Raw genomic sequence first — 12,464 nt, 5'->3', positions numbered from 1 at the left:
TGTCAGGACCAGCTCTCGTCGCCTCTGTCCCTGGCTTTCTGTTCCTCCTTTGCCTCCTGGACTCCTCAGCTGCGGCTGACCTGTCCCTCTCTTCTGGGAACCCTTCTGGATACTTCAGAAGTGGATCCTGGTCTCTCTAACCCTGCCCTCAGTTCCAGCTTTTATAGGGGCAGCCTGCTCCCCCTACTGGCCTGGGACAGGAGGTGCTGCATGCAAATGGTCCATGACCAGAGAACCTCCCTCCTGCTCTCAGACACAGCCTTTAATATTTGTGGCATCCAGGCCTGGGGTGACACATGAACACAGTCCAAGATACATGGATGGCTCTCAAGGGGTGTTACAAAATGTGGAACATCACGTTATGGGTTATTCCAATATATAAATAAATCTAGAAACTTCACATCATGTGCAAATAGAGTATCATTTTGTGTAAAGACATTTATCAATTGCAATTCTACACACCTTATTTATTTAGCTACGTGCACAACATGTAACCTTCAATACATTGGCTACACAACAAGAAACCTGAAGGTGAGGATTTCTGAGCAGATTAATGGAGCTAAAACATATTCTAGCAGCGCCAATTATAGGGGCAAAAAATCTCTCTTAGGATTATCTCGTCACTATTCGGAAAAACATAATGGCGCCATTAGTAGCTTGTAGATTTGTGGTATTGATAGGGTGAAGCGTCTGGCGAGGGGAGGAGATTGGTCTGATGTTTTGCGAACACGTGAAGCGTCCATATGGACTTGTTGTATTATTGTTAAGGAATTTTTTGCTAAATATGGCTCATAATTTGTAATTTTAGATAGGATATAAGTCATTTGTTTTTCTTTTCTCTCCTTCCACATGTCAGTATGCTCCTGATTAATTCTGTCTTTGACTGCAGTGTATTGGTTTGTAAATCAATTGTGGGTGGACAGTCCTTTGATGGTTCAGCTTGTTCTCTTGTATTTAAACCTTTTCATTGTCATATAATAGTGCTATGAATAAGATTAAGAGCGGGGTAGCGCTCAAAACGCGAAGGCATAATGCTATGTTGTTTTTTTTAGAGCATTCAAATAAATTATGTTTTAATAATATTTTTTCACTTATTTTTTTTTTAATAAATACATTTTGTGGCATCTGGGCTTTTTGCCTTTTTCTCTTCATGATTCTATGAGGTTTTGTTTTATCTGAGGCAAATTGTATTTTTTGGTGCAGTTTTGGGGTACATTTAAATTACTGTGTAATTAATATAATTTGTTTTTGCCGTGCAAATATATAAAAAAGAAAAACAAAATATTAAAAAAATATATATATATATATAAAACAAAACAGATGTCAAAGTGTTTCTGAGAAATATATACCTGGCTGCAATCGTGGACGGCATGAATCACATTATAGGTTCATATGGATTTCTCACATGTGAAGCTTTTTATTGTTATAATAAAATAGATTTTTTATGGAATATTTTTTTAAATATTTTGAAGATATTTGTATGTGTATTTTTTTTATAGATAATTTGTCCTCCAAGATATCTTCACTTAAACAACAGACAATACATTTATAATAATGTAGAGGTAAAGCCCAGGACTAAGCGCTGTAAACTTAAGCATTTAAGAGCAAGAAATGTATTAAACCCTATTAGAGAGTCTGAAATAAAATATGGACACCAATGACAACCAACATACAGTATATCAGTCATATTAATTTCTTAATTTATCTGCACACGTGATACCATTCATGATGCCTACATTACAGTGTATGTGGCAGGGGAGGTATATGAAGCACCAGCATGGCAGGTGCCAACTGAAGATTCCATTCGCTGTCCTGAGGTCATGTGACTGGCATGCGGTCAACTGCCGTTCACTTTTCAACTGTCGACTGCGGCGCATGGAAGAGAGTTGGATTGATCGACTAGCGATTTTCAAAATTAAGAGAGAAAAGGCAGAGAAAATGAAGAAAGAAGAGATGGAGAAGAAAGAAGAGATGGAGAAGAATGAAGAGATGGAGAAGAAAGAAGAGGTGGAGAAGAATGAAGAGATGGAGAAGAATGAAGAGATGGAGAATAAAGAAGAGATGAAGAGAGGAAAAGAGAAGAGGAAGAGAGAAGACAGCCTGGAGGAAGACATCAAGAGGAAGAAGAGGATTGGACCCAACGCCAGAGAGTTGGAGGATGAGGAGCCGAGAGCAGGTAAGGGTCACATTCAAGTCTCATCTACAATGCGGTGGTTGTTCATGACTCATAGTAAATGTTCCCACATAAACAATAGGAGGTTTATACAAGTCCCATGTATCAGATATTGCTACATGTATGTGTAAATTTAGATATCAATAACATTGCATTAACACTAAGCCTGGGTCATGCATTGCAGTGAGGACAAGGATTTAGTGTAGTTGGTCGGATGGTCCTTATATATTTAAAGCTTTGTTTGTGACAAAACTGTATAAAGTGACAGTTTCTAGTAAAACATAATGTAGAATATTGAAGAAAAGTAAGCTTCCTGTTTTTTTTTTTTTTTAATGAAGCTCAGACTACAGTAGTAGCGTATTGAAGAAAAGTAAGCTTCCTGTTTTTTTTTTTTTTAATGAAGCTCAGACTACAGTAGTAGCGTAGCTACCAGGGGGGCAAGGGTGCTGTCGCCCCTGGTCCCATGCTCTGAGGTGCCCACCCAGAGCTACGCTACTTTTAACTGTATTAGCGTGCATTCTTCCTCAGCATCTGACGTCTCAACGTGATGACGTCACTACATGTCATCCTCTACACTGAGATGTGCAACGCTTAGAACCCAAGCTGTGGTGACCGGAGAGGTGAGTATTGCATTTTATTATTTTTTTAGAACATTGTGGTGGCCATAAACTGTATTGAGGACTATGAGGGTGCATTGTACTATATGGGGGTGCAATGCATTATACTGTGGGTTATGGCGGTGCATTATACTGTGGGTTATGGGGGTGTATTATACTCTATGGGGGTGCATTATACTGTGGACTACATGGGAGTGCAATATATTGTGGGCTATGGGGGTGCAATATACTGTGTGCTATGGGGGTGCATTATACTATTTGGGGTTGCATTATACTGTGGGCTATGGGGTTGCATTGTACTATATGGGGGTGCGTTATACTGTGGGCTATGGGTGTGCATTGTACTATATGGGGCTGCATTAAACTGTGGAGTATTGGGGTGCATTATACTGTATGGTCTATGGGGTACATTATGCTGTATGGACTATAGAGGTACATTATACTGTATGAGCTATGGGGGTGCATTATATTGTATGGACTATGGGGTGCATTATACTGTATGAGCTATGGGGGTGCATTATACTGTATGAGCTATGGGGTGCATTATACTGTATGGGCTATGGGGGTCCATTATACTGTATTGGCTATGGGGGTGCATTATACTGTATGGGTTTGGGGTGCATTGTATTGTATGGACTATGGGATGCATTATGCTATATGGGGGTGCGATATACTGTATGGGCTATGGGGGTGCATTATACTGTATGGGCTATGGAGGTGCATTATACTGTATGAGTTGTGGGGGTGCATTATACTGTATGGGTTTGCGGTGTATTATACTGTATGGGCTATGGGGGTGAATTATACTGTATGGGGGAGGATTGTTAGGAGGGCGGTTGCAAACAACTTTATTATAATGGAACGCAACCGACTCCAGGGTCCGTGATGCAGCCTGGTGGACTGCTGCCGAACACTTTTCGGGTGAAAAGGAAAGCAACCAACTTAAATGATAAACCCTTCCGTGTTACTGCACACGGGAACGGGTATAGCAATTCGCACAATCTCCATTAGCAGCACGAGAGATGTGCGGTGAAAAACTATCTGTAGACCTGTTACTGCACAGGGACTACACTGGCGGCGCAAGGATGCGTGTGTGACTACGCCGACTGGTACACGTGCCTCCAGTCGGCGTGCTACCGGACTGAAGGGTACTACTCCACGTGGCTGACAGGCGATAGCCGTGGATAGGACGTCTGCAGGCTGCTCGGGGTGTTAGGCGACCCCTTTGGCAGAGCCAGACTGCAAGACGAAGCTACCTGCCTATTTCCACTAGCCTGCCTATTTCCACTAAACCTGCCTATGGAAACTACGTGGAACACAGTCGTCCACACAACAGCGTCACATGCTCTATGATCAGAGAGCGCTGCCATGTTTGTGGGCGGGTCTTTTAAAGACTAAGCCCTGCCCACCGTCGCACCATTGGTGACGCCACCCGTGGACCAATCAGGCGGTGCCAGGTCACCGGGTCAGGTGGTTGCCAAACCAACAAACACGGTCCGCCAGGTCACGGGCATGCTCAGTGCGGTGAATCCTGGACTTAGACTCCAAGAGCCTTGTCTCCCTCCGCAACCTATGCTTAACATTGCTAGGCACAAATACCTGAGAGACCATCTGTGCATCTTGTGGACCAGGTAGGCATTGAGGCTAATGATGATGCTGAGCAGCATCAGCCCCAGCTAGACCAGAATGGGAGACCACAGAAGGTTCTGAACCCATTTCAAATCCAGCAACAGCCTGACGCCTAACAGGATTATAGTGTATTGGCGATGAGGTGAATTATTCTAAATAGCCTATGGGGTTGCATTTACTATGGGCTATGGGTGTGTATTATACTGTATGAGCGATGGGGGTGAATTATATTGTATGGGTTTGGGGTGTATTATACTGTATGGACTATGGGGTGCATTATACTGTATAGGCTTTCGGTGTCCATTATAATGCATGGGTTTGGGGTGCATTATACTGTATGGACTATAGGGTGCATTATACTGTATGGACTATAGGGTGCATTACACAGTATGAACTATGGGGGTGCATTTTACTGTATGAGCTATGGGGTGCATTATACTGTATGGTCTATGGAGGTGCATTATACTGTATTGGCTATGGGGGTGCATTATACTATATGGGTTTGGGGTGCATTATACTGTATGGATTATGGGGTGCATTATACTGTATGGGCTATGGGCGTGTATTATACTGTATGGACTGTGGGGTGCATTATACTGTATGAGCGATGGGGGTGAATTATATTGTATGGGTTTGGGGTGCATTATACTGTTTGGACTATTGGGTGCATTATACTGTATGGACTATGGTGGTGCATTATAGTATATGGGCTATGGGGGTCCATTTTACTGTATGGCCTATGGGGGTACATTATACTGTATTGGCTATGGGGGTGCATTATACTGTATGGTTTTGTGGTGCATTATATTGTATGGATTATGGGGTACATTATACTGTATGGGCTATGGGGTGCATTATACTGTATTGGCTATGGGGGTAAATTTTACTGTATTGGCTATGGGGTGCATTATACTGTATGGGCTATGGGGGGTGCATTATACTATATGGGGTGCATTATAGTGTATTGGCTATGAGGTGCATTATACTGTATGGGCTATGGGGGTGCATTATACTATATGGGCTATGGGGGTGCATTATGCTGTATGGATTATGGGGTGCATTATACTTTATGAGTTATGGGGGTGCATTATACTGTATGGGCTATGGGGTGCATTATACTATATGGGCTATGGGGTTGCATTATACTGTATGGACTATGGGGTGCATTATATTGTATGAGCTATGGGGGTGCATTATACTGTGTGGGTTTGTGGTGCATTATACTGTATGGACTATTGGGTGCATTATACTGTATGGACTATGGTGGTGCAATTTTAGTGTATGGAATATGGGGGTGCATTATACTGTATGGTTTTGGGGTGGATTGTACTGTATGGATTATGGGGTGCATTATACTGTATGGACTAAGGGGTGCATTATACTGAATGGACTATGGGGGAGCATTATACTGCATTGGCTACGGGGTGCATTTTACTGTATGAACTATGGGGTGCATATACTGTATGGGATATGGGGTGCATTATACTGTATGGACTGTGGGGGTGCATTACGCTGCATGGACTATGAGGTGCATTATATTTTATGGGTTTGGGGTGCATTATACTGTATGGGCTATGGGGTGCATTGTACTGTATTGGCTATGGGGGTAAATTTTACTGTATTGGCTATGGGGTGCATTATACTGTATGGGCTATGGGGGGTGCATTATACTATATGGGGTGCATTATAGTGTATTGGCTATGAGGTGCATTATACTGTATGGGCTATGGGGGTGCATTATACTTTATGGGCTATGGGGGTGCATTATACTGTATGGACTATGGGGTGCATTATACTTTATGAGTTATGGGGGTGCATTATACTGTATGGGTTTGGGGTGCATTATGCTGTATGGACTATTGGGGTGCATTATACTGTATGGGTTTGGGGTGCATTATACTGTATGGACTATGGGGTGCATTATACTATATGGACTATGGGGGTGCATTTTACTGTATGGGCTATGGGGGTGCATTATACTGTATGGGCTATGGGGTGCATTATACTGTATGGGCTATGGGGGTGCATTTTACTGTATGGGCTATGGGGTGCATTATACTATATGGGGGTGCATCATACTGTATTGGCTATGGGGGTGCATTATACTGTATGGACTAAGGGGTGCATTATACTAAATGGACTATGGGGGTGCATTATACTGTATGGGCTATGGGGTGCATTTTACTGTATGAACTATGGGGTGCATTATACTGTACGGGATGTGGGGTGCATTATACTGTATGGAATATGGGGGTGCATTACGCTTTATGGACTATGAGGTGCATTATATTGTATGGGTTTGGGGTGCATTATACTGTATGGACTATGGGGTGCATTATACTATATTGACTATGAAGTGCATTATACTGTATCGGCTATGGGGATGCATTATACTGTATGGACTATGGGGGTGCATTATACTGTATGGGCTATGGGTGCGCATTATGCAGTATTGGTTTGGGGTGCATTATACTGTATGGCGTATGAGGGTCCATTATGCTGTATTGGCTATGGGGGTGCATTATACTATATGGGTTTGGAGTGCATTATACCGTGTTGATTATGGGGTGCCTTATACTGTATGGGCTATGGGGGTGCATTATACTGTATTGGCTATGGGGTGCATTATACTGTATTGGCTATGTGGTGCATTATATTGTATGGGATCTGGGAGTGCATTGTACTTTATAGGGGTGCATTATAGTGTATTGGCTATGAAGTGCATTATACTGTATGGGCTATGGGGTGCAATATACTATATGGGCTATGGGGTTGCATTATACTGTATGGACTATGGGGTGCATTATATTTTATGAGCTATGGGGGTGCATTATACTGTATGGGTTTGTGGTGCATTATACTGTATGGACTATTGGGTGCATTATACTGTATGGACTATGGTGGTGCAATTTTAGTGTATGGAATATGGGGGTGCATTATACTGTATGGTTTTGGGGTGGATTGTACTGTATGGATTATGGGGTGCATTATACTGTATGGACTAAGGGGTGCATTATACTGAATGGACTATGGGGGAGCATTATACTGCATTGGCTACGGGGTGCATTTTACTGTATGAACTATGGGGTGCATATACTGTATGGGATGTGGGGTGCATTATACTGTATGGACTGTGGGGGTGCATTATGCTGCATGGACTATGAGGTGCATTATATTTTATGGGTTTGGGGTGCATTATACTGTATGGACTATTGGGTGCATTATACTGTATGGGCTATGGGGGTGCATTATACTATATGGACTATGAAGTGCATTATACTGTATGGGCTATGGGTGCGCATTATACTGTATTGGTTTGGGGTGCATTATACTGTATGGCCTATGGGGGTCCATTATACTGTATTGGCTATGGGGGTGCATTATACTATATGGGTTTGGAGTGCATTATTCTCTATGGATTATGGGGTGCCTTATACTGTATGGGCTATGTGGGTGCATTATACTGTATTGGCTATGGGGTGCATTATACTGCATTGGCTATGGGGTGCATTATACTGTATGGTCTATGGGGGTCCAATATTACTGTACTGGCTATGGGGGTGCATTATACTATATGGGTTTGGAGTGCATTATTCTGTATGGATTATGGGGTGCCTTATACTGTATGGGCTATGGGGGTGCATTATACTGTATTGGCTATGGGGTGCATTATACTGCATTGGCTATGGGGTGCATTATACTGTATGGGCTATGGGGTGCATTATACTGTATGGACTATGATGTTGCAATTTTAGTGTATGGGCTATGGGGGTTCATTATACTGTTTGGTTTTGGGGTGCATTATACTGTATGGATTATGGGGTGCATTATACTGTATGGGCTATGGGGATGCATTATACTGTATTGGCTATGGGGGTACATTTTACTGTATTGACTATGGGGTGCATTATACTGTATGGGCTATGGGGGTGCATTATACTATATAGGGGTGCATTATAGTGTATTGGCTATAAGGTGCATTATACTGTATTGGCTATGGGGTGCATTATACTGTATGTGCTATGGGGGTGCATTATACTCTATGGGCTATGGGGTGCATTATACTGTATGGACTATGGGGTGCATTATACTGTATGAGCTATGGGGGTGCATTATATTGTATGGACTATTGGGGTGCATTATACTGTATGGACTATTGGGGTGCATTATACTATATGGGCTATGGGGTGCATTATTCTGTATGGACTCTGGGGTGCATTATACTATATTAGCTATGGGGGTACATTATACTGTATGGACTATGGGCTGCATTATACTGTATGGGCTATGAGGGTGCATTATACTATATGGGCTATGGGGTGCATTATGCTGTATGGACTATGAAGTGTATTATACTGTATCGGCTATGGGGGTGCATTATACTGTATGGACTATGGAGTGCATTATACTGTATGGGCTATTGGTGTGAATTATACTGTATGGGTTTAGAGTGCATTATACTGTATGGCCTATGGGGGTCCATTATACTGTATTGGCTATTGGGGTGCATTATACTATATGGGTATGGAGTGCATTATACTGTATGGATTATGGGGTGCATTATATTGTATGGGGGTACATTATACTGTTTGAGCTATGGGGGTGCATTATACTGTATGGGCTATCGGGTGCATTATACTGTATGGGGTTCATTATACTGTATGGGTTTGGGATGCATTATACTGTATGGACTATTGGGTGCATTATACTCTATGGACTATGGCGGTGCATTATACTGTATAAGTTTGAGGTGCATTATACTGTATGGACTATGGGGTGCATTATACTGTATGGGCTATGGGGGTGCATTATACTGTATGGGCTATGGGGGTGCATTTTACTGAATGGCCTATGGGGGTCCATTATTCTGTATTGGCTATGGTGATGCATTACACTGTATGGGTTTGGAGTGCATTATACTGTATTGGCTATGGGGTGCATTATACTGTATGGGCTATGGGGGTGCATTATACACTATTTTATCTGTGGGCGTACATTTTACTGTATTGGCTATGGGGGTACATAAAACTGTATTGGCTATGGGGGTGCATTATACTATATGGGGTGGATTATAGTGTATTGGCTGTGAGGTGCATTATACTGTATGGGCTATGGGAGTGCCTTATACTACATGGGCTATGGGGTGAATTATACTATATGGACTATGGGGTGCGTTATGCTGTATGAGCTATGGGGGTGCATTATACTGCATGGATTTGGGGTGCATTATACTGTATGGACTATGGGGTGCATTATACAGAATGGGTTTGAGGTGCATTATGCTATATAGACTATGGGGTGCATTATACTGTATGGGCTATTGAGGTGCATTATACTGTATGGGCTGTGGGGTGCATTATACTCTATGGGCTATGGGGTGAACTATACTGTATGGACTATGGGGTGCATTATACTGTATGAGCTATTGGGGTTCATTATACTGTATGGACTATGGGGGTGCATTATACTTTATGGACTAAGGGGTACATTATACTGTATGGACTATGGGGGTGCATTATACTGTATGGGCTATGGGGTGCATTTTACTGAATGAACTATGGGGTGCATTATACTTTACGGGTTGTGGGGTGCATTATGCTGTATGGGCTATGGGATGCATTATGCTGTATGGGCTATGGGGCGCATTATAATGTATGGGCTATGGGGTGCATTATACTATATGGACTATGGGGTGCATTATGCTGTATAAGCTATGGGGGTGCATTATAAAAAAATGTATGGGTTTGGGGTGCATTATACTGTATGGACTATGAGGTGCTTTATACTGTATGGACTATGGGGGTGCATTATACTGTATGGGTTTGAGGTGCATTATACTGTATGGTCTATGGGTGCATTATGCTGTATGGGCTATGGAGGTGCATTTTACTGTATGGGCTATGGGGGTGCGTTATGCTATATGGGTTTGGGGTGCATTATGCTGTATGGACTATTGGGGTGCATTATACTGTATGGGTTTGGGGTGCATTATACTGTATGGACTATGGGGTGCATTATACTATATGGACTATGGGGGTGCATTTTACTGTATGGGCTATGGGGGTGCATTATACTGTTTGGGCTATGGGGTGCATTATACTGTATGGGCTATGGGGGTGCATTTTACTGTATGGGCTATGGGGTGCATTATACTATATGGGGGTGCATCATACTGTATTGGCTATGGGGGTGCATTATACTGTATGGACTAAGGGGTGCAATATACTAAATGGACTATGGGGGTGCATTATACTGTATGGGCTATGGGGTGCATTTTACTGTATGAACTATGGGGTGCATTATACTGTATGGGATGTGGGGTGCATTATACTGTATGGAATATGGGGGTGCATTACGCTTTATGGACTACGAGGTGCATTATATTGTATGGGTTTGGGGTGCATTATACTGTATGGACTATGGGGTGCATTATACTATATTGACTATGAAGTGCATTATACTGTATCCGCTATGGGGGTGCATTATACTGTATGGACTATGGGGGTGCATTATTCTGTATGGGCTATGGGTGCGCATTATGCAGTATTGGTTTGGGGTGCATTATACTGTATGGCGTATGAGGGTCCATTATGCTGTATTGGCTATGGGGGTGCATTATACTATATGGGTTTGGAGTGCATTATACTGTGTGGATTATGGGGTGCCTTATACTGTATGGGCTATGGGGGTGCATTATACTGTATTGGCTATGGGATGCATTATATTGTATTGGCTATGTGGTGCATTATATTGTATGGGATCTGGGAGTGCATTGTACTTTATAGGGGTGCATTATAGTGTATTGGCTATGAAGTGCATTATACTGTATGGGCTATGGGGTGCATTATACTATATGGGCTATGGGGTTGCATTATACTGTATGGACTATGGGGTGCATTATATTGTATGAGCTATGGGGGTGCATTATACTGTATGGGTTTGTGGTGCATTATACTGTATGGACTATTGGGTGCATTATACTGTATGGACTATGGTGGTGCAATTTTAGTGTATGGAATATGGGGGTGCATTATACTGTATGGTTTTGGGGTGGATTGTACTGTATGGATTATGGGGTGCATTATACTGTACGGACTAAGGGGTGCATTATACTGAATGGACTATGGGGGAGCATTGTACTGCATTGGCTACGGGGTGCATTTTACTGTATGAACTATGGGGTGCATATACTGTATGGGATGTGGGGTGCATTATACTGTATGGACTGTGGGGGTGCATTATGCTGCATGGACTATGAGGTGCATTATATTTTATGGGTTTGGGGTGCATTATACTGTATGGGCTATGGGGTGCATTATACTGTATTGGCTATGGGGGTAAATTTTACTGTATTGGCTATGGGGTGCATTATACTGTATGGGCTATGGGGGGTGTATTATACTATATGGGGTGCATTATAGTGTATTGGCTATGAGGTGCATTATACTGTATGGGCTATGGGGGTGCATTATACTTTATGGGCTATGGGGGTGCATTATACTGTATGGACTATGGGGTGCATTATACTTTATGAGTTATGGGGGTGCATTATACTGTATGGGTTTGGGGTGCATTATGCTGTATGGACTATTGGGGTGCATTATACTGTATGGGTTTGGGGTGCATTATACTGTATGGGCTATGGGGAGCATTATACTATATGGACTATGGGGGTGCATTTTACTGTATGGGCTATGGGGGTGCATTATACTGTATGGGCTATGGGGTGCATTATACTGTATGGGCTATGGGGGTGCATTTTACTGTATGGGCTATGGGGTGCATTATACTATATGGGGGTGCATCATACTGTATTGGCTATGGGGGTGCATTATACTGTATGGACTAAGGGGTGCATTATACTAAATGGACTATGGGTTGCATTATACTCTATGGGCTATGGTGTGCATTTTACTGTATGAACTATGGGGTGCATTATACTGTACGGGATGTCTGGTGCATTATACTGTATGGAATATGGGGGTGCATTACGCTTTATGGACTATATGGTGCATTATATTGTATGGGTTTGGGGTGCATTATAC

The 12,464-nt window shown here is 42.5% G+C and overlaps 1 protein-coding gene across 1 annotated transcript in view; it reads left to right on the top strand.

Moving 5' to 3' along the window:
- The first annotated feature begins 1,961 nt into the window (after window positions 1-1,961).
- The window catches only part of LOC141171689 (protein kinase C delta type-like), a 31,776-nt gene continuing 21,273 nt past the window's right edge, over window positions 1,962-12,464 (top strand). The window contains exon 1 of the mRNA XM_073655346.1: window positions 1,962-2,176. Within this exon, the coding sequence (XP_073511447.1) occupies window positions 1,972-2,176 (205 nt within the window). The 5' untranslated portion in view covers window positions 1,962-1,971. The remainder of the gene's footprint in view (window positions 2,177-12,464) is intronic.

Source organism: Phyllobates terribilis, unplaced genomic scaffold (genome assembly GCF_046119375.1).
Source record: "Phyllobates terribilis strain yellow unplaced genomic scaffold, ASM4611937v1 Scaffold_1__5_contigs__length_1240528914, whole genome shotgun sequence".
Taxonomy (NCBI): Eukaryota; Metazoa; Chordata; class Amphibia; order Anura; family Dendrobatidae; genus Phyllobates; species Phyllobates terribilis.
Note: the sequence above shows the minus strand (reverse complement) of the source record. Positions and strands in the feature narration are given on the sequence as shown.